The 24,091-nt window shown below is 45.3% G+C and overlaps 1 protein-coding gene across 1 annotated transcript in view; it reads right to left on the bottom strand.

Annotated features, from left to right (window-relative positions):
• LOC309545180 (piwi-like protein 1) overlaps window positions 1-24,091 on the bottom strand; it is a gene marked incomplete at both ends in the record, with an annotated part of 240,850 nt that overhangs the window by 46,307 nt on the left and 170,452 nt on the right. Inside the window, one exon of the mRNA XM_082244318.1 lies at window positions 18,797-18,867. Within this exon, the coding sequence (XP_082100444.1) occupies window positions 18,797-18,867 (71 nt within the window). The remainder of the gene's footprint in view (window positions 1-18,796; window positions 18,868-24,091) is intronic.

The raw sequence follows: 24,091 nt of genomic DNA, 5'->3' as shown, positions 1-24,091 counted from the left end.
GGGGGTAGCATCACTCACCATACTATGGACCGCTCCGCTCCGATACAGCTCGCCTCCCACCCTGAGTGGGGGTGCTGTCAGCCAAGAGGGGACGCTGCAACACAGGGCGTTCCAATGTTGATGCGTCCCGGCGAAGAAAAAATCCACGCAGGCTCGTCCCCATCCGTTGGGGTACAGTCGTGGCGAGGCCTGGGCGGACCACAACCTGCGCACGCTTGTAGCCCAGGCTGGGGTACCATAAGGATCTAGATTATCCAGTGCGAAGCCCAGCCTGGCTGTCGCTTTTAGTTCTCCAGGAGGATCCCCCTGACTAGCTAGCGTTAGTGAGTGAGAAAATAAAAACAAAACATTTTTCAAAGAATAAAAACTGAAACCGGAGTCCCAGCAGGGTATCCTAGGTCCTACTCCTGAGCTTGGCAGCAAGAAACTGATTAGAAAGCTCTAAGTGTGAGGGCAATGTCTAGAGGGACAGCCCCTAAAGGTGTGTCTAGTTAAGCTTTTTAATGAAGTTTCACTACCTAGCCTGCTCCTGCAGAGGGCGCCATAACCCAATAGTGATGAAACTTGGAAGAGGCTGCATCTGTCAGAGGACGCAAGAGAAAATGTATATGTAACTCAATATATATGCAAAAAATGGGGACAGGAAAGGAAGAAAATCCCCACCAAATATGTGTGTAATCCCCTCCAAAAATGTACCTTATAAGGCCAACTTGGAATGGTAAATGGGTGCTGAGGGCCAAGGGTTGTCAGAAAACATCCACAATGGGAACTGAGGGAGTGATATCAATGACACAAGCATGTACAGGAACCACAGAGTAGTACAATCTCCATTGTGCTAAGTGAGGTAGTAGAATGGGCATGGCAATAAGAATTCTGAGAGTTAAAAACAAAAAATAGTGGAAAGGTGTGTTCCTGTTTGTATGTCCATATACATATAATGCCAAGAGGCATGGGGTGAAAGGCTACTAGTTGGGTCCCAGAAAGCCAAAAAGAAAGGAGAGCAGAAAGTCCATGCTCATAGTGCACTGATGTGCCACTTAAGAATAAGACTATGTAATAGAAGAGTAGTGCTGTAATGCCTGTAGTGCCGAGCGTTGAGAGCAGACTTTGGTGGCCAACAGGTAGGTGGGATTCTCTCCGTCTGCAGTCTGTCTTTCAGCCGCCTTTGAGAGCGCCTGACTCCCTCTGTATAGCACCAGCCTCCAGACTGTTTCAGCTAAGGTTCCTTGGATGGTGTCTCCCCGCTGGAGGAAAAACCAGAACTGAGGCAGCCAGCTGGTAGGAGGCTTACATCTAGATGATTGGGGCGGTGTTTCTTGAGATGGGGGGAGCCAGGTTCTCTCAAAGGTGCCTGTCCTGAAAGACGATAAGGGAAAATTAAGGGAAAATTCTCTTAATAAATTGGACCTATAGGTCTCTGGAATGTTAGTGGATTCTTTGTCCCATTTGACATGAAGTTGGTAAACCAAAGTTTTTGTATTACTCTTAACTGGTGGGCATGGACTTCTGTTTTCTTATTTTTTGTGCATCTTTTTTAGAATAGGCTTCCTTCTGGGATGCCAGCCATGCAAACCAAATTAATGCAGGCTGACCCCCCCCCCCCCCCCCCCACCCCTTCAACCTCAGCAGAAATGCTGGCAGCACTCTTTGTCTATTTCCCTAAGACCTCTGGATATGATGCTGAGCATGTGCACTCAACTTCTTTGGTCAACCATGTCAAGACCGGTTCTGAGTGGAACCTGTCCTGTTAAACCACTGTATGGTATTGGACACCCTGCTGCAGCTCAGTTTCAAGGTCTTGGCAATCTTCTTATGGCCTAGGCCATCTTTATGTAGAGCAGCAATTCTTTTTTTCAGATTTTTAGAGTTCTTTGCCATGAGGTGCCATGTTTAACTCCCAGTGACCAGTATAAGCGATAACCCCTAATTTTAAACACACCTGCTCCCCATTCACACCTGAGACCTTAACCCAATAGTGATGAAACTTGGAAGAGGCTGCATCTGTAACACTAATGAGTCATGTGACACCAGGGAAGGAAAATGGCTAATTGAGCCCAATTTGGATATTTTCACTTACTCACTTTTGTTGCCAGCGGTTTAGACATTAATGGCTTTGTGTTGCGTTATTTTGAGGGGGACAGCAAACTTACACTGTTATACAAGCTGTACACTCACTACTTTACATTTTAGCAAAATGCAATGTCTTCAGTATGGTCACAAAGATATAATAAAATGTTTATATTATATATATATATATATATATATATATATATATATATATACATACATATATATTGTGAGGGATTAGCTCGGTGGCGGGTGTGGATGACCCCTTGGGGGGTGCGTTTTCCCAGAGAGGTAGCCGACAAGTGCTTGCAAACAAACAGTGTGGTTTATTAAATGGTGTTTTCTTCACCAGGCTGTATGCAGCAAAACATCCAAAATAAAATAAAACAGAAAATAAATCCTTGCCTCTGTGGGCGGCTACCTTCTCACAACTGGAACCTGCCTAAGTGTCTGTCTCCAACCTACCGTCGGGCAGACTTCCTTGTCCTACAGTGGACACTCAATAGTCCTTTTATAATAGTTTCACAGGGCAACACAGTCCTTTTGTTTCTTTCACACAGAAACACTTCGTCTTCTCACCTTTGAGACGTATTCACCCTTGGTTACCGTCCCGGGCACACATCACTCCGGGGGGTCTTCTCCCAGGCCCACACATCCTGTCGGGAGGCACACGCTGACTGTCCTCCTGCTCCCAGCCCACATGGCTTCAGGATGCAGCTTCTGGAGGCAGCAAACAATAGGAATTTCTCTGAACAAATTATAGAGCCTTAACTCCCTCATTCTGAACAGGTGAAGGCCTTTCAACTTCCTGCTGGCTAGCTCTGTAGCCAACACCCTAAATTAATTAATGGACTTTCTAAATCAGGTAGAAATGTATCTCCTTCCTGTGACTACATTCCCAGATTTAGCTGACTTCCTGTTACATACCCCCCCCTCTTGTTTCAACCCTAGGGTTGGGACACAGATTTCCAGGCACGCATGTGTCAAGCACTGCTGACTCACTGATAAGCTTCCTATTATCCTCAAGCTTCCGGATGAAACTGTTTTGTCATCTTCATTGACGGATTTCTCATAAATGCCACACAGTTTGTCTCTCATCTCATATACACATTCTTCAACTGCATTTTTGGCATCATTTTGCTCCTTCTCGTTTCTGTCATCTTCATTGACAGCTTTCTCATAAATGTCAGACAGCTTGTCCCTCATAACCGTCTCTCCAATCCACCATGGAGGACCGTGATCCATAGGCAACTCAATTGGGCTAGTCTTAATGTCTTCAACATTCTTAAGACGCCTCTCTCTGCAATCCATAAATGTTTTCCACAAAACTTTGAGAACCTTTGCTTCACTAAGCTTTGTTCCAAGTAGGGACTCTTGACATCCCTCTGTGACTTGAGTTGCCTCTCCATACAGCTGTACACAATCATTGACTTTTTGTTGTAAAAGGGAATGATCTTCCTTCTTGAGCTTTGCTTGCTCTAAGATGCTGTGCAGAGGATTTTCCAATTGAGACAACAGGCTGTCACACATTTCTTCAAAGTGACCCCTGTTCCTTTTCCCAGAGATATCAATATCATTCAAACATTTCATATTCATAGGCAGATCTGAAGCATTTGCACTCATCAACTTCTTAAACTTTTCGCCCTCCTGAGCGAGTCGCAGTAAAGGCCTACTATTTGATTTGATATTCAGTTTATATTTCTTGCCAAACTCTTCACAGAAGTAGCCAACCAGAACATCATCAACTTTCCTTCCACCAACATAGGGGTCAAAGGCAACAACACAGTTGAACCCAGCGATCTGGGTGGTATCCATTATAGACCTCCTCTCTGCATCAGTGAAGAAGCATGGAACTGCAACACATTCTTTTACAGGTTTCTTCAATGCACTTTCTGCTGAACTATTTGACCGCTCAAAGTCACCTAGTTCCTTTTCTCTATCTGAATTCCACATGGAATGCATCTCAAGATCACGATCAAACTTCTGCCACCCGTCTTTCACCAGTTCCATTTTGGAAACACTCCCTGAAAGGCACTTATTCATTTGCTTCACGTTTTCACCAACAGCCTTAGTTTTCTCCACTAGGTTTTCAGCCTGAACTGAGAAATCACCACATTTCTTACTCAGCTCCTTTGTTTGCTGAAGCTCTAATGATACATTTTCCAATGCTTGAAGTTTTTGAAGGAACGGTTTATTCCAAAGGGGTGATTCAAGCCACGTGTCATCACATTTCTGAGGCTCACTCAGGACAGACCCCAAAACACTGATCCTTTTAAAAACTGCATCAGGCACACTATCCCCTCTTTGGGACAGATCCTCTGTTGCCTGGAATTCCTCTTCCAGTTCCTGCAACGGAATCTTCATCTCTTCTACTTGCTGTTCTAAGGCTCGCTTAGACTTTTCTAGCTCCTGAACGCTTTTCACAACATCATCCTTGGAGCTGACCAAATCTTCCATTTCTGTACACAGCTGTTGGTTAACTCTTTCTAGTTCAACCTTACACTCTAGAGCTTCCTCCAAAGAGCGAGCCAAGAACAGGGCTTTGCTCTCGTTATCACGCACCTCCGTTTCTGCACGGGCGCGTTCTTCTGCATATTTTGCAGACACAGTCTTCTCTTCACTAAGCATCTGATCAAACTTCTTTTTCACATCTTCAACACACTGTAATGAACCAACGCTTTCTTCCATGCGTTTTTTCATATACGCTATCTGAGCTTGCAATGTTGCGACTTGCTCTGATAGGTTTTTCTTTGCTTCCTCCTCCTCTTTTAATTGTTCCAGGAAGCCATTTTTCTCATCTTCCATTTGTTTGAGCTTTGTGCTAAAACTCAGCCTTTGACACCTCTCCTCCTGTAAGAGTTCCTGCGTGTCTTGCAGCTGCGATTCCAAGATAGAAAAATCTTCCGCAATTTCTCTAGATTTGCTGTCTGCTTGAGAAAGCTGATTTGTAACATTGTCCAACTCAACCTGCAGTCGGTTTGCCTTCTCTGACAGCTTAGCACACAATCGGTCACCTTCTGACACCTTGACTTGCGATTCCAGAAGCTGTGCCTCTACTTTTTCCCTCTTATGTTCACAATCTCCTTTTCCCTGCATAAGAGCTTTCACCTCACTGGCTAGCATCTGGGAATAAGAATGTAATTCTGCCACACAGGCTTCTTTCTCCTTTAACTGCTGCTGGACACGTTGGGCTTCATCTTTCCAACTTTCACAGTCCGCACGCAATTCATCTACCACATTGCTCAAAGTAGTGAGCTCATACACAGTACTCAGTAATTTAGCCTCTCTTTCACTTTTCTCTTTGTCGCTGAGAGACAATGTCGCTTTCAGAGCGACATTCTGTTCCTGCGACTCCTGCAGGTCTATTTTTGTAACTTCCAAACACTGAAGACTTTTTTCCAGCTGATTACGCAACTCCAACATTTCACACATACTTTGCTCCTGCAAAGTCTTAACTTCAATTTCCTTCTCCATAAGGATGGTATCTTTCTCCTTTATAGTGTCTTTGCGTTTTTGCAACTCGACCAAAAGAAGAGCAGTGGATTCTTCCCACTGTAACACATGAGACTTGAGTAGTTCATTCATTTCCTGCAAGTTTCTATGCTCCATTTTAAGCAATTCCAAGGCTTGTTCCTTTTCTTCCATTTTCCGTTGCAAGGCATCCAACTCAGCCCTGCACACATACTCGGTTTCCTCCAAACCGATGGCCTCCATTGGCTGCTGGCGTCTCTGTTTCCAGCCTGCCATGCTCTCTTGATGAGCCTTTTGTTGAGCTGCAAAGCTCCGCTGAAAATCCGCATTTGCCTGCTGTTGAGCTGCATTTGCCTGTTGTTGAGCTGTATTTGATATAATCAGTTGTTTCAACATCTCCTCCATTTTGAGCTTACTTTTCATCTGAGCACACTGCGTCTCCATAGCAGTTTCATCAGTGTTGCTAGGGACAACAACCTTCCTCTTTAGTAGACTCTCTTTAGGCATGGATGGGGCTGGTTCAGACGGTAACATCCCCTCCATCCATAGAATCCGGTCTCTCATTTCATCTATCTTTGCATTCTTCAGGCGTTTTGAACGCCCCATCTTCAATAACTCCACAAACAAATTTTTCACAGTCCAGCAAAAATTTTTCAGACCACTGTCTCTTTAACACATGTAGTTTTTCTCTCTCTCTTGCAAGATCTCTTTTCCTGCACACACAGTTTGTGCAGTCACTTGCACCAGACACAACAAAGTTCATCAAATAATTTTGAGACCGCTGTCTCTTTAAAACACTTTTTTTTTTCTGTCAGGATTTTCTCTCCTGCACACATAGATTGTGCAATCTCATGCACCAGATAAAGTTCATCAAACATTTGCACTTCCTTGCAGGGATCTCTGCTTATGCCCGCATCCTCCACCATATGTGAGGGATTAGCTCGGTGGCGGGTGTGGATGACCCCTTGGGGGGTGCGTTTTCCCAGAGAGGTAGCCGACAAGTGCTTGCAAACAAACAGTGTGGTTTATTAAATGGTGTTTTCTTCACCAGGCTGTATGCAGCAAAACATCCAAAATAAAATAAAACAGAAAATAAATCCTTGCCTCTGTGGGCGGCTACCTTCTCACAACTGGAACCTGCCTAAGTGTCTGTCTCCAACCTACCGTCGGGCAGACTTCCTTGTCCTACAGTGGACACTCAATAGTCCTTTTATAATAGTTTCACAGGGCAACACAGTCCTTTTGTTTCTTTCACACAGAAACACTTCGTCTTCTCACCTTTGAGACGTATTCACCCTTGGTTACCGTCCCGGGCACACATCACTCCGGGGGGTCTTCTCCCAGGCCCACACATCCTGTCGGGAGGCACACGCTGACTGTCCTCCTGCTCCCAGCCCACATGGCTTCAGGATGCAGCTTCTGGAGGCAGCAAACAATAGGAATTTCTCTGAACAAATTATAGAGCCTTAACTCCCTCATTCTGAACAGGTGAAGGCCTTTCAACTTCCTGCTGGCTAGCTCTGTAGCCAACACCCTAAATTAATTAATGGACTTTCTAAATCAGGTAGAAATGTATCTCCTTCCTGTGACTACATTCCCAGATTTAGCTGACTTCCTGTTACATAATATATATATATATATATATATATATATATATAAAAAAGGTGCGTACCAACAAGTTAATAAGCACAAGCAGCGCTACAAATCCATAAAATGACAATCATAAAGCTCTACATTAATAAAGCTCTCACAGTACATCAGTATGTGAAATAAGATAGGGTGTCAGAGTCCAATGTGACAAAAGTCCATCACCAAATATGCTTCCAATGGGGTCATGGGAAGGAAACAGCAAACCAAATATAAAGCAGTTGCTGGTAGTATGCCTCCACCTCACCACGTGCAAATCCCCAAGGTTATGCTCTTACCAGATTTCTCTGTACAAAAAGCCCGTAGTCAATGATGTTCTCCAATAGATTGTCACCGAACTCAGCACTCAATAGCATTAGCTCACGGCTGCAGTATCCTCAAACCAGTCATGAATATGAGAGAGTAAAAGATGCACATAGGGCAATATTGCTTGATAAAACAACGCACCTTTATTGTAAAAAACCCTCTCCCATTACACTCACATTTGAAAGGACAATATACAGCATATCATCATAGGCAATACGGTCTCTGCCGGCCGCTTACCGGTCTCCCGCCCGCTGTTCAGCGTCCCGGAAGTTGCCGATCCTCGTGGCTGGACAGCGTCCCATTGCCTGGGTGACCGCGCAAGCCACCGCCCTAACGCGTTTCGTCAGAGGACTTCAACGGAGAGCGTGCTTGCGCGGTCACGTCACTCCTATTTATCTGGTCCCTCCGCTCGGCTTTAACCGCTTCAGTACTGCCACAACTGTCGCGGTCAGCCGACAGCGGCGGAACCGGCCCATAATGGATCTCCGAGTCATTAGAGCCACCTTTTACTCTGCTGGCAGTGTGTATACAGTAGTTTCTCACAGTGATGAGTCAGTATGTAGAACTATCACGCCAACAATGCTTCTGACTACTGTTAACATTCAACACTGGGGTCCCAGCATCGCTCCATGTATGTGATGGGAAATCGGTGGCTAATTTCTACTTTTTACTAGCAATATATTGGGTTATCATTAGATTGTCATCACACAGTACTGCCCTATCATACATGTGTGAGATGGCCAATATTCACGTATATCGTGCATGCTGATATGTTAATGTACCGCCGATTTCTCATACATAAGCATGTTACATATATATATATATATATATATATATATATATATATATATATATATATATATATATATATATATAAAACAAACGTATCTATATGATTGACCATATGATACCTATATAATGTACCTGTATCTAAATACACAGTAATGATTAAAATAATATTTGATAAGAACACACCAGACTTGAAACCCAGACTTAGGGTAGCCCAAAAACATAGGGGATTATCTATTACCTCTTGTCTGGTCAAAGGCTAACCAAATAATACAGAAACTCTTAAAAGTAAATTGCATTAAAATGGGTATTAAAATTCTAAAATACATAACCTGCTCACAAAAAATATATATGTATATACAGCTCGACGGCTGCATGAGCACATGACGCTAGCCAGCATTTAGTAGTCACTTATAAAGCAGTTTACATCAAGTTCCACACACACACACACACATTATATATATATATATATATACACACACACACATATATATATACATACACACATACACCGATATCTTGGGAATTGGTGAACTAAAATGCACTGGAATGGGCAAAGTCAACCCAGATGACTTCTATATCTACTGTGGACCAGAATCTCAGAAGAAATGCTGTAGCCCTCAGTCATAAAAAGAGCGAGGAAAGCAGTACATGGGTACAATCCCAAAAAACGACAGGATGATATCAATCCCTAGCCAAAGCAAACCACTTATCGCCACAATAATCCAAGTTTATGCACCAACTTCTGCTGCTGAAGAGGCTAATACTGACTGACTGCTTTTATGAAGATCTACAACACCTTTTAGAACCAACTCCAAAAAAAGATCTTCTTCTCATAATGGGAGATTGGGATGCAAAAGTAGGAAATCAAAGTATATCCGAAATAACAGGTAAATATGTCCTTGGAGTACAAAATGAAGAAGGACAAAGAGTTTTGTCACGAGAATACACTGGTAAAAAACAAAAAGAGGCGACTACACACGGACATCACCAGATGGTCTATACAGAAATCAGATTTGATTATATTCTTTGCAGCCAAAGATGGAGAGAATCTCTATATAGACAGTCAAAACATGACCTATAGCTGAATGTGGCTCAGACCAGGAGCTTCTTATGGCAAAATTCAGGCTTAAATTGAAGAAAGTGGGAAACACCACTAGACATTTCCGATATGCTCTAAATCGGATCCCTTGTGAATACAGTGGCGGTGACGAACACTATTAAAGGATTAGATCTGATAGAGTGCCTGAGGAATTATAGAAGGAAGTATGTTACATAGTTTGTGAGGTTGAAAAAAAGACATCAGTCCATCCAGTTCAACCTATGATGTGCGTGTGTGTGTGTGTTTGCTGTTATTGTATACCCCTGTATGTTGTGGTCTTGAAGGTGCCCATCTAAAAGTTTTTTGAAACCATCGATGCTCCCTGCTGATACGACTGCTTGTATGTAACATCGTACAAGAGGCAGCAATGAAAACCATCTCAAAGAAGAAGCAATGCAAGAAAGCAAAGTGGCTTTTTGATGAGGCCATACAAATAGATGGGCACGATAATAGACAAAAAACTGAATTTTTGTAAAATCTTACCGTAAAATTCCTTTCTCTGAGTCCTCCGACAGTCGCCGCCCCTCATATAGTCTTCACCAATGGGTATCGACTTCCTCTCCGCAGGAGTAGCTAGGCATAAGACTTGTTAAAAACAAAAGCATTTAACAGACACACCCATGGGGGCTGTCCCACTGGTCAATACCCTCTTCCAGTAAGCCATCCCAACTCAGTTTGGTAGCATAGCAGTAAGTGTACAAGAACCCCAAAAGAGGGGCGGGGGCGGCAACTGTCGGAGGACTCAGAGAAAGGAATTTTACGGTAAGATTTTACAAAAATTCAGTTTTCTCTTACGTCCTCTGACAGTCGCCGCCCCTCATATAGTCTTCACCAATGGGATGTCCCAAAGCAGTGTAGACATGAGGGGTAGGAGACGCAACCGTAGAAAAGGCAACACAGTACCCACATCAGAGAAAGGAACCTGACACGCACAGTAAGAGAACCGTCTGGGCAATAGAAAAGGCTCAACAGGAGCAACAACCCAGGAAAGCAAATACCACAGGGGAAAAACAACCCCAACAGCCAGGGGCCCACAAAAAAACATGGGTCCCCTATGGCACTGCCGCACAGAGAACTTTGCGGCCAAAGGAGGCATCAGCTGATGCCAGAACATCAATCTTATAGAAGTCGCAGCCTTGCACACCTGGGCCACCGAAGCCTGATGCCGGTAGGCCCAGGACGTACTCTGGTAGAGTGCGCCTTAACAGGGAAGGGTGGAACCCGTTCCTTCAAAGCCTAGGCCTGTACAATTGTCTGTCTGATTCATTTGGCAATGGTCGCCGCAGACGCAGCCATGCCCTTCCGAGGTCCCTCAGGAAGGACAAAGAGGGAATCCGATTTCCGAAAGGATTCAGTGGACGACAGGTAAACCTTGATCGCCCGGACAACATCCAAGGCAACCTCCTTAGGATGCGTAGGCTTCGCACAGAGCGAAGGCAAAACAATGTCCTCATTAAGGTGAAAGTCAGACACCACCTTAGGTAGAAATTACGAGTTAGGTCGCAAGACCACCATATCTTTATGAACCACCAGTTAAGGAGAGCGGCAAGACAACGCCGCCAACTCCAACACCCTGCGAGCCAAAGTGATCACCACTAAAAAGGCAACCTTCTTAGACAGCAGTGGCAACGATATCTCCCAGATGTTTTCAAAGGGAGAACGCTGTAACATGGACAGAACCAAGTTCGAAGTCCCATGGAGGTAAAGACTCCCTCCGGGGAGGGGCCAAATGTCGCACACCTTGAATGATGGTGCAAACTAAGGAATGAGACACCACAGGGCGCTGAAAAAGAACAGCCAGTGCAGATACCTGGTCCGTTATCGTGGCCAGCGTCAGGCGCTGGTCCACACCAGACTGGAGGAAAGCCAACACTCTCGTCACCGAGTATGAGCGAGGAGAAAACCCCCTTGCCTCACACCAGGCAAAATTAGCTTTCCAGGTACGGTAATAAATTTTACCAGACGAGGCTTTTCTAGCATTGATTAAAGTCGGAATGACCTCTGGGGAGAGACCCCTGTCTCTCAGGACCTGGCTTTCAACAGCCAGACCGTTAAGGCCAGCGACTGTAAAGCAGGATGGAAGATCGGTCCCTGAGACAGCAGATCTTCTCGCAATGGCAGCCGCCAAGGAGGCGCGACTGCAAGGTGAACGATGTCCGCATGCCAGGACCGGCACGGCCAGTCCGGTGCCACCAGAATCACCAAGTTCGGTTCCGAGGCCAACCTGCGAAGGAACCTTGACAACAACTGAATAGGAGGAAAGGCATACATCAGAAGATACTGATGCCAAGGGGCCACCAACGCATCCGAGGCGTCCGCCAGAGGATCGCGCATTCTTGCCACGAACCTTTCCACCTTGTGGTTTAGCCGGGACGCAAACAAATCCACGTCTGGGGATCCCCACTTCGCACACAGCATTTGGAAGACCTCCGGGTGGAGAGACAACTCCCCCTGATCCAGGGTCTGGCGGCTCAGATAATCTGCATGCCAATTCTCCACACCCGGAATGTAAACTGCCGAAATCACCGGAACATGAGCCTCGGCCCAAGACAGAATGTCGGTCACCTCCTGGGCCGCCCGGCACTCCTGATGCCCCATTGGTGGTTTATGTAAGCCACCGCGGTAGCATTGTCCGTCTGTATCCGTACAGGACGGCCATGAAGTCGATCCGACCACTGGAAGAGACACAGTTTGATCGCTCTCAATTCCAAGATGTTGATTGGAAGGGAGGATTCCACAGTAACGGACGGAAGGATTTTCCTTCCGACACAGCCGGGAACTGAAGCCACCACAGAAGATCCATTCAACGAGACACTCAGATCCAAGGACTGAGGCAGTCTGTCCCACCTGGCCAGGATCTCCGCCTGGAGAGACCGTGTGTGAAACTGAGCAAACAGTATTGCCTCGAAGGCTGACACCATCAACCCCAGGCACCGCATGCAAGTCCTGAGCGACGAAGATCCTTCCCTCGTTCTGAAGGGTCCGGAGCTTGTCCTCCGGCAGGAATACCTTCGCTTGAGCAGAATCCAGAACCATCCCCAAATAGGGAAGACGAACCGAAGGAGACAGTCGACTTCTGAACGTTGATGGTCCAACCAAACTCCTGGAGACAGATCGCGCAACAGGCTCTGACTGACACTTGATCTTAACAGGAGATCGTCCAGATATCCCAAGACCGCAATGCCCTGTGCCCTCAACAGACCCAGAACAGGTGCCAGCACTTTGGTAAAGACCCTTGGAGCCGAAGCGAGACCGAAAGGTAACGCTACGAACTGATAGTGGTCCTCCGCTATGGCAAACCGGAGGTACCTCTGATGACCCTCGAAAATGGGGATGTGCAGGTACGCATCCTTTAGGTCGATAGAGGCCAGGAATTCCCCTGGACTCAGGGAGGCCACCACCGAGCGGAGGGATTCCATACGGAACTTTCGAACGCGCACGAAGCGGTTCAGAGCTTTCAAGTCCAGGATCGGACGCACCTTGCCCTCCTTTCTGGGCACAGTGAACAGATTCGAGTAAAAACAACGAAACCTGTCCCGATGAGGCACTGGGACGATCCCCCCCTGGGCAAGGAGGTCCTGCACCGCTTGATGCAGGTCCTGTAGGCTCCCTGTGGACAAATGAAGATTTGAGGGAAAGAATCTGTCCGCCAGCCGTGAAAGGAATTCGATCTTGTATCCTGATCGAATGATTTCCTGAACCCACCTGTCTGGAATTCGGAGCAGCCAAGGTTGGAGGAAACCGCGCAAACGTCCCCCCACCCCTGAAACGGGAGAGGGCGTCCCTTCAGGCAGAGGCGGATTGAGCGGCCGCACCGGCATGGCCGGACTTTGGCTTGCCCGCCCAGGGCTTTTTCTGGCCACCATGGCCCTTGAAGGGTTTGCCCTTGTTTTGTGTCTTGAAGGCACGAAAGGACCCCTGATTGGGTCTAAAGGCGGGACCCCGCTTACCGCGAAAAGACTTACGTGCAGCCAAAGGAGCCTCATTCAAGGCCGCATTGCACAAATACATGACCCCATGATGAATTTGGTCCACCATGTCCAGCGTAGCAGGTGGGGTAGAATCGGACGTGAGAGTGCGTCTAAGCACCTTAGTCCAATCCGCCACCGCCTGAGCCACCATGACAGAAGCGAAAAAAGGTTTGAGCATGGAACCTGCCACCATATAGGCATGGCGGGCAAGAGACTCCAACCTCCTGTCCGTAGGATCCCGGAAAACCGGGGTATCTTCAGTGGGAACCAAAGTAGCCTTGTTCAACACGGCCACCGTGTGATCCACCTGGGGGGCTACACACCAGCTCGAATCCGTAGAAGGCGCAAAGGGGTAGAGCAGTTGAAATCCTTTAGGCACCGTGAAAGGGCGTTTCAAACTGCGCCATTGTTCATTCACTGTGTGATGAAACTCAGCGGGGCAGGGAAAAACCTGCGCCGACTTGCGGGTCCTATGTGTACCAAAGGAGGACACAATGCCCGGAGGATTGGGTTCATCCTCCAAATGTAGTGTTTCTTTAACCGAAGAAATCAACACATCCATAGCTGCGCTTTCCTCAGACGACCCCGGGGAGAATCATCTACCCCCTCCACCTCCCCCTCAGACCCCAGCGGGTCCAGGGACAAGCGAGACCCTGAAAAGGGCACGCCAGCCACATCACCATCTGAATCAGAGGAGAAAGATAATCTGGGCCTTTTTCTAGCAGCTCGTTCAGTCATCAGCACCTCCATTTTGGACACTAAAGTCGCCACCACAGCGGCCAAATTAGGTATAACGGGGGTTCAGCAGAACTAGGGTCCCCCCAAGGCTGGGGGGAATTTGCTGTCCTGAGAATCCATTGTAGAAAACACCCTGAAAAAAAAAGTACTGGCCCTTTAAGAGCGCTGCGGACTGCGCAGCCCACCGCTATATACACTGTGTACACAGACCCCCCCAAAAGGGACAAAACTGAGCCAGAAGGGATACAACAGACAAATATGGAAGAGACAGTCTGCAGAGCCCCACAGAGTGTTACCACACCGATCGCTGCTCCAGAGGAAAAGGAAGTGAGGTCACCAGAGGCTGAACTATATGCTGCAAGGCTAAGGGAAAATGGCTGCCCATAGGAAACAATGGGAGGCTTCGGCAAGATGGCCGTCGACATGTGCTCGGAACGATCATTCTGCCACACACAAGATGGCACCGGATGGCACCAAAACCAGCACATAGCAAGCTGCTAACAAGCCCATAGTAAAGCCAGACATGCTTGCCCTCACCTAAAATGGCGGACAGCATGGGTTTTACCCGTTGCGGCCGCCGCACACATGGTCTGCACCTCCAAAAACACAGAAGTGACACAGGAGAGGGGCCCCCAAACCCACACAGCGCCAGCAGTGTAATAAAAGAGACCCCCGCAGGGATCGCATCAGGGAGCCCCACAAATGCGGGGGAACACACAGCAACACAGGACTGCCACCCCAGTCAGAGGCCCCACACAAAGTACTCACCTGTACCGGATGGCATGGGGTGCCTCTATGAAACGGAATGCCGTCAGCCATACGCAGGACACTGCAGCACTGAACCGCAGATGTGTCCAGTGAGGTAGCCACCTCACAGACTGAATCCCTGCTGTGAACAGTGATGGGTCGTTTTTAGTGCCAGGGCGAACACATAGCTGAACGCTCGATGGCGCGCTGGGGATCCATCTGACCCTCTGCCCAGGAGAGCCAGGGCGGCCAGTCCGATTCCCAGCTCCGCAAAATCCATTGTCGTCCGAAGATCCGACTAAACTAAAGCTGACAAAACAAACAGCTAGTAAAGCAAAGAAAAACTGACATTCTTGCAAAAAAAAAAAAAATCATAAGAAAAAGATTAGAAGGCTGAGACTGTAGCCCCAGCACAAGGAAGCCTATCTACTCCTAAAGCTAGGCAGAAGACAAACTGAGTTGGGATGGCTTACTGCGGGGGGGTATTGACCAGTGGGACATGTTAAATGCTTTTGTTTTTAACAAGTCTTGTGCCTAGCTACTCCTGCGGAGAGGAAGTCAATACCCATTGGTGAAGACTATATGAGGGGCGGCGACTGTCAGAGGATGTAAGAGAAATGGCAAGGACCTGACAGAAACAGAAGCGATAAAGTAGAGATGCCAAGAATACACAGAATAACTACACAAGAAAGATCTGAATGTTCCATATAACCACATTGATGCAGTGACTGACCTTGAACCAGATATCCTGGAGAGTGAAGTCAAGTGGGCCTTAGAAAGTATTGCTAAATAAAGCTAGAAGAAGTGATGGTCATTTAAAATGCTAAAAGATGATGCTGTTAAAGTGTTGCACTCAATATGCCAACAAATTTGGAAAACTCATGAATGGCCACAGGACTGGACGAGGTCCGTTAACATTCTGAAACCAAAGAAGGGCAGCGCCAAAGAATGTGCAAACTACCGTACTCATCTCACACGCTAGCAAGGTTATGCTGAAAATTGAACAAGCTAGGCTTCAACAGCATGTGAACTGAGAGCTACCACAAGGACAAGCTGGATTTCGAAGAGGCAAAGAGATCAAAATTGCCAACATTCGCTGGATCATGGAGAAAGCAAGGGAGTTCCAGAAGAATGTCTACTTCTGCTTTATGGACTACAGTAACGCCTTTGATTGTGTGGATCACAACACGATGTGGCAAATACTGAAAGAAATGGGAATACCAGACCACCTCCCCTGTCTTCTGAAAAACCTGTATGCAAGTCAAGAAGCGACAGTTAGAACAGGACATGGAACAACTGACTAGTTCAAAATTGAGAAAGGAGTGTGGTAAGGATGTATATTGTCACCCTACTTACTTAACTTATATGCAGAGTACAACATGCAAAATGCCAGGATCGATGAATCACAAGCTGGGATTAAGATAGCAGGGAGAAAACAACAACCTGATATATGCAGACGATACCACACTAATGGCAGAAAGTGAAGAACTAAAGAGTATCTTAATTAAGGTGAAAGAGGAGAGCACAAAAGCTGGCCTGAAATTGAACATTAAGAAAACTAAGATCATGGCAACCGGTCCCATCGCTCTTTGTCAAAAAGAAAGAGAAGAAATAGAAACAGGGGCCAATTTCATCTTCCTAGGCTCCAAGATCACGGAAGATGGTTACTGTAGCCATGAAATTAAGAGACGCTTGCTTCTTGAGAGGGAAGCAATGGCAAACTTAAGAAGCAGAGACATCACCCTACCGACAAAGTGCCGTATTATCAAAGCAATGGTATTATAATTAGTAACCTATGGCTGTGAAAGTTGGACCATAAAGAAGGCTGAACGTCAAAGAATTGATGCTTTTTAACTATGGTGTTGGAGAAGACTCTTGAAAGTCCTTTGGATAGCAAGAAGATCAAACCAGTCAACCCTGATGGAAATCAACCCTGAATATTCAGATCCTGAAGCTGAAACTTGAATATTTGGCCTCCCAATGTGAAGAAAGGACTCGTTGGAAAAGATCCTGATGCTGGGAAATATGGAAGGAAAAAGGAGACGCAGATGACAGAAAACAATATGGAGAGATAGCGTCATCAAAACAATGAACATGAAGTTGAGCAAGCTGCAGGAGGCAGTGGAGGACAGAAAAGCCTAGCGTGCTACGGTCCATGAAGTCCCAAACAGTCGGACAAAACTAAACAACAATATACACACACACACATTATATATATTCACACATACATACACACACACACACACACACACACACACACACACACACACACACATATATATATATATATATATATATACACACACACACATATACATACACACACAGAGGGTAAAATAAGTACTGAACACGTCACCATTTTACTAGGTAAATATATTTCCAGAGGTGCTATTGACGTGAAATTTTCACGTCAGTAACAACCCATGCAACCCACACATACAAAGAAATAAAATATGTGTAATAAAATGGAATGACACAGGAAAAAAGTATTGAACTCATGAAGAAATCGAGGTGCAAAAAGGCATGGAAAGCCAAGACACCAGCTGAAATCTATCAGTAATTAGAAAGCAATCCCACCCCTTGTCAGTGCAAAGTAACATCAGCTGGTTCAGTCTCAACTGAGGGCCTATAAAAAGGTTTCTCATTACCAAGGTGTCTCACAAGATACATCTCCTGATGGGTAAAAGCAAAGAGCTCTCTCAAGAGCTTCACAACCTTATTGTTGCAAAACATACTAATGGCATTGGTTACAGAAGGATTTCTAAACTTCTGAACGTTCAGTAAGCACTGTTGGGGTTATATCCTGGAAGTGGAAAGAACATTATTTCACCATAAACTGGCCAGGACCAGATGCTCCTCGCAAGATTTCTAACAGAGAAGTAAAAAGAATTATCAGAAGAGTTGTCTAAGAGCCAAGAACCACTTGTGGAGAGCTTCAGAATGACCTGGAATTAGCAGGTATTGTAATTGTTTCAAAGAAAACAAAGTCATGCACTGAACTGCCATGGCCTGTATGAACGCTCACCATGCAAGACTCCATTGCTGAAGAAAAAGCATGTTGACGCTTGCTTAAAGTTTGCTGCAAGACATTTAGACAAGCCTGTGGAATACTGGGGAGAATATAGTCTGGTCAGATGAGACCAAAATTGAACTCTTTGGATGCCATAATACACACCATGTTTGAAAGGTCAAATGGCACTGCACTTTTACCCCAAAAACACCATACCAACTTGTTTTCTTGATTTCAGCTGCGACATTTAGATGGTAGGGTCAGAATTTGTCATAAACATGAAAGCATGGATCCAGCCTGCCTTGTATCAACAGTTCAGGCTGATGGTGGCGTAATGGTGTTGGGGATATTTTCTTGGCACACTTTAGGCCCCTTAGCACCAATTCAGCATCATGTAAACGCCACGGCCTACCTGAGCATTGTTGCGTACTATGTCCATCCCTTAATGACTACATTGAATCCATCTTCTGATGGCTACTCCCAGCAGGATAATGCACCATGTCACAAAGCTCAAATAATCTCAAACTGGTTTCTTGAACATGACAATGAGTTCACTATACTCCAATGGCCTCCACAGTCACCAGATCTCAAACCAATTGAGCAGCTTTGGGATGTGGTGCGCGCGCGCGCGCACACACACACACCATACTAACGTTTTCACTTACAATAGTACTTCTATTGGCAAGTTTAACTATTATATTACCTGATACACACACAAAAAATCAGGTTTATATTTAGACCGGAAATTTATGAACTTCAGACATCACATCAGCCCCAATTCCTGCACTTTTAGATGTCAAATCAGCCCCATGGAATAGAAGTGTCCTCAGTGAAGAAGACACAACAGCATGCCACTGAAAAAGACATTGCGTGCCTGCCTTGGCATGAGCGTTGGGGATTTCCAACCTCTTGGTTATAGTTTTCAGTCAATCTACCTGAATATCTTACCTTGCATGCACATCTTAAGACCATCAACAATCTCCTGCTTTTTTTCCTGGACCACACATCGAGAAAACCAACTAGAATGGAACACAGCATTACAATTGTATTAACGCAATAAAATGGAAAGCTAACTTTTTAGAAATAGTGGATGCTACAGGCAAGATACATACTGTTCACATTTATCATTATTTATATGAAGTAGTAGGCTTAAAATTCACCTGTATTTGTAGCAAATGTTGCTGCTTAGCAGGAGTGTAAAGGAGGGAGATGCTGTGATGAAGATTTAATGTATTTTGGAAGTGTCAAATTTTTAATAAAATTTTGCATACAGTTGGGAGGGGTTATGGTCCTCTACACTCGAGTCATAAAGTTGGGCGAAATGTATCAGCCAAGGAGCAGAGTTTGCTGGGGAGTATGGGCTGTTCAGAACACTAAAGCTTGGTAAATACTGACGTTGTAGTATATGCTGATCTGTGAAAAATGGGTTGGTGCGCTAAACAAAATGTGTAGGACAACAAATATGTTGATGTACACTACATAAAAGGTGTGTGAAATGTGACAAAATCAAAATAAACAATTCCAAACAGCTGAAGAGACTAAAATGTCCAAAACTGTGATTCACAACAAAATCAAAGTCCATCAGGTGATAACAAATGAATTGAAGTATCTTGACATATGGGTGCTTGAAATATTCAAAGGAAGGTGATGTTAAAGTGATAAAGGATCCCACCACCAGCTGACAATCCTGCTTACCAGATAGATAAATTTCTCAGGCATTAACTCTATGCAATGGCATGCACAGTTCACCCTGGTGTGACACACAGTGGAGCCTCTTACCAGATGTCTCTAATAACTTGCGTATCTGAGATAATTCCCCTGGTTAAATTGGATAATGATGTTGGTATCCTCCTGAGTGTTCCCCAGACTATCAGTTTATTCACTCTTCCAATGATATAGCTCAGCTTGTAGCTCCAGTGCATACCATGTAATGAAACAAAAGAACCGCCCGTAGTGTATTATCCTTAGTTTATTAGGAAATCATAGGCAAATGTACTTACAGGAAACAGGTCTTGGTATTGGCATGTAAATGTGGAGCCTTTCAGTATCCTGTGTCCGGCTGCAGCGCGGACACCTCGGATGACGTGGGTGGCAGGCGCGACACGGGCTAAGAGGCGGGACTGTGTGTGTCGGCGAGCGCCCGGCAATTACAATTAAAGCTGTTATAGTTGGATGATCCGCGCTCCGACAATATCCGGCCAGCAGTAGCATACCAAGCCGGTACTCACGCCGATCATCTCCTCATGTAAAGGCAGCTGCTCCCTCGGTCTGTGCTGCACTGCTCGTGGGGGCTGGAAGAAGGTGATTGCCCAAGGATTGAGCAGCCTCCCTGTATGACTGGATAGGAGGAGCGGTGAGGCGGCTGCATATAGAGGAATTGATATTTCCATATTCCTCCCGCAGCCGCTGGATGCCTGATTCTCCTCTCTGCAGGCATTCAGCGGTTGCAGGAGGAATATGAAAAGATCAATTCCTCTATATGCAGCCGCCCCACATATCCCAACTTTTTTCTTTTGCTGGCCCCCCAGTGCTGTACAGCCCCCCCCTCAGTGCTCTTCAGCCCCCCCCCCACCTCCAGACCCTTAGTGCTCTTAAGTCCACCCCCCCCCCTCCAGCCCCTTGATGGGCACTGAAAACGTTTTTTAATATTTATTTTTGTAACTTCTGCATTTATGCAAAAACATTTAACAGTGTAATTTTATGAGATAATTTAGGAGGGTGTATTTAGGGGCAGGGTAGGAGTTGGGTGGCGCAACTGGTGGTGAGTAACCCTTAAAGCCTGGCTAGTAGCTCAGGACTTTAAATTTTGAGCCCTGGGTATGGGACAGGTGTTCAGGAGAAAGCCCAAATACTGCAAGCAATGTTATGGAATCAGAGAGGACTTCTCAATGTTCAGGATCCATCTACATTTCTCAAAGATCTGCAGTGTGATTGCCAAATGGGTGTCCAAAATCAAGGTGGTCTGCTCTTGCAGAAAATTGTTTAGATGTCTGATGGCTGGAATAACTGAGGTGAAAAAAGCCCAGAACTGGCAAGGGGATCTTTGTGAACACTCTTGGGGCCAAGGCAAAGCCAAAAACGGACTGTGGTTGTCACCCACAACAAAGTGAAAAAAGTAGTAGATGACCTAGAAAGATGTGAATTTGTAAATATGTATCCTTTATATTGGTAAAGCATCCCTTCATTGAGGAGGTTTTTTGGCATCTGACTGAAGTAGATTCAATCAAAAACTATTAGGGGTATACAAATTTGTTCTTAAAATGCCTGTTTTGGTATTCAGAAATGAAAACCGGTTTATTAACACATCTGGTTTGGGAAATAGGAATGATAACCGCCTGCGTTAACAGTCCTTGAATATCTGAAAGAATAAGAATGTGTGTCCAATGTTGTTGAGACATGGGAAGATCGAGGCAAAAACTATTTTGTTACGACCCCAAACCTATAAACCCAAGTGTTTGCTATGTGAGCTTCCCAAACCTCTGAAAGCAATCAGATGTGAGGGATTGGATCCCTTAGTCTGCCACAGGTACTGTCAATACTGAACCTGTATGCCTGGAGTAAAAAAAAACCTTATGCCCAAAAGACTGTCTCCCAGGAAAGGTAGGGGTAACAAAGTAACAAGGCCTTTTTACAAACTTGCCCTCTTCGACCAGCACTTAAGCTTTACTTAAAAAAAAATTATAACATTAGAATATAAATCAGCACAAGGAACGTTTCTCATCTTCCATGAGCCCCTTGTGCTGCCATGTCCTGGTTAAGCAGAAACCGACCGTAACCCTCAGCCGTGGCAGGGGTTCATAAGATTGAAAGAGCTCTGAGGCTTTAAAAGTTAAATTACAGGCTTGTAGGGGAAAAAAGAAAAAAGAAAAAAAAAAAAAAGCACAAACCCCACATGCAGCAGTACCAGATATTAAAGTGTTACTAAACCCACAAGATTAAAAATAATCAGTCTGTATATGTAGTAAAGCATGCTCGTTATACTCAATGGGGAACCTAAGGGGTTAATCCTCTGCATGTCTTTTCTGATCCTCCCCTTCTTCCACTGTCCCCAGTCCATCTCCTAAATGGTAGAGGACCTTGGGGTCAACTCTGCACATGCTCAGTGTGGGGTGTATTGTTGGAGAGTTTTTTTTTATTTTCTTGGAAGGGTGCATGTGAGATTGTCTGGACAGTGCTGATTGGCCCTGTGCCAGAGGGTCAGGGGTCCAGCAGCCTCAGAGGACAGTCAGAGTAGAATGAAAACAACTCCTACATGTTTTAACCAGACACTGATAGAAGTCACAAGAATGCTGTATACTGCTGAGAAAAAGTATTTAGCAGTATATTTACTAAAACAATTTAATTTCCATGTTCTGGGGGAGACCAGATATAGTGAATGCAGGGGTCCAGGGTTTGATAACACTAACTCGCCATTTAAAAAAAATAAATAAACGCAGGATTTACCTGTTGAAGTTACTGGAGAAGGCTGTTTTTATAGCATTCTGTGCAGCGGTGTCTACACACCTCTGCCAAATCCTCATTGTCACCAGTTTTGGGAACTATGTCAGCTCTGCGTTAGGTTATCCAGCTATGCAGTACATTTCCTCATCCACCCCCAATGATTGTACACATCAAAGTCACCAGCACCACCCATTGCCTCCATATGCCTGGCACTCTGCGATTTGTCCTGGGTGTTTGCAAAGGCCACTCCCTCAAACACACCACACTGAAGGGGGAAAGAGCAAGGAATTCTGAAAGCTGTTGTTTCATACCTCATCTGTGTTGCTGCCATATAGTAATGGCTAGTCCAACCTGCCACAACCTTCAGTCTCAGGCAGAACTAATAGGGAGCGCAAGTACGACCGATTACAAAAACTAATGAATTTAGCAAAATATGCACAATATTAATTTGTTCCACTTCAGAATGCTGTACTATCACATGTAGAACATGACTAGCAGACAATGAGCCCTTTAAATTATAGTGTCCTGTGGATCAGGACCAAAGAAAGGATTACTGGAGACATAACCCGGCTAGCATCCAGTGCCATATTACACAGTTCCGACTTCACAATGTCATCAATAAGTTGAATGTCAATGCCAGGCGCCACTAAACACAGATTTGATAAGTTGAAGATATGAGTCCACCAAGGTGTAAAGAAAACCGTGTCAAGCATAGGAATAAATAAAACCCAGACAAGAAGAGGAAGAAACTGCTGACTGAGATGGCAGAATAGGATTCTTCTAGGGAAGGGGGGCGGGTCTAAAACAAAACAGATTTTGGGCATCTTTCCATCAGACTCTGCCGGAAAAGGTGGTAGTGGGCATTTTAACCCTCTGCACTCAGGTGGACCCACAAGTTGGACCAACTGACATATAGAACCTTGCATAACTGAAGAAAACACCTTCACTGCAAGACAGGAAGAGGAATGACACCCCAGGGCGAAGTGAGGGAAAAAAATTGGCTGCTCGTACAAGTACATCAGACTGGAATCTGCTGCAAAAGGCACAATCCTTTCCTTCACCAAGTTTAGTCTTAAACCTAAAACAACAGTTAGATAGGTCACCCTTCCAATCGGCACCAGAGATGTTCCCATCAGTAGGAGACGATACTATTAGAGAAAACCAACTGCAGGTAGAACACTAGGTCACAAAGGACTGCGCCTGCTGCCCACGATACACCACACACAGTACAGTCTGTCCTGGCCACTTCGTTGCCCAGTCTTTACGACTTGTTTTGGGGGTATGCATCAAGTGCTTCACCAGTGACCTCATGGACAGACAATTATTGCAGATTCAAGTTCAACTAACCACTTCTCAACCCAACATGTGGCTTTGGATGTTGAAATGGTATTTATCAAAAACGTACCGCTTCCACTTCACTAGTCTTCATGTGCGTTATGTCCAACGCATCTGTCAAGTTCATTTGCTATTCCTTCAAAACATTAAGTGGGGTTGTATTCTGATTGTTCAAAATCAGATTTGCACTCACTCGTACACACACGCGTCAACCTGGGTCGTGGTCAGTCAGGGAAAACTGTGAAAGTGTAAAATGTCAGTTTGTGTACAAATTGTGCCCATTAACCTGAGCTTCAGGGAAAGTGCAGGCTGACATGTAAAATAAAAAGGTTAGCTCCCGTAGCCCTGCACAAACTGTTGCCATGGTATTATCCCTGTGAAAAAAAGGAGGGAAAAAAATGAGAAGGGAAGAATGTGAAGAAGAAAGGGGAGAATGGGAAGGGGAGAATGGGAAGGAAGGAAGGAAGA

This window comes from Pelophylax lessonae, assembly GCF_965119305.1.
Source record: "Pelophylax lessonae genome assembly, chromosome: 2".
NCBI lineage: Eukaryota > Metazoa > Chordata > Amphibia > Anura > Ranidae > Pelophylax > Pelophylax lessonae.
This window is presented reverse-complemented; position numbering and strand designations above follow the sequence as displayed.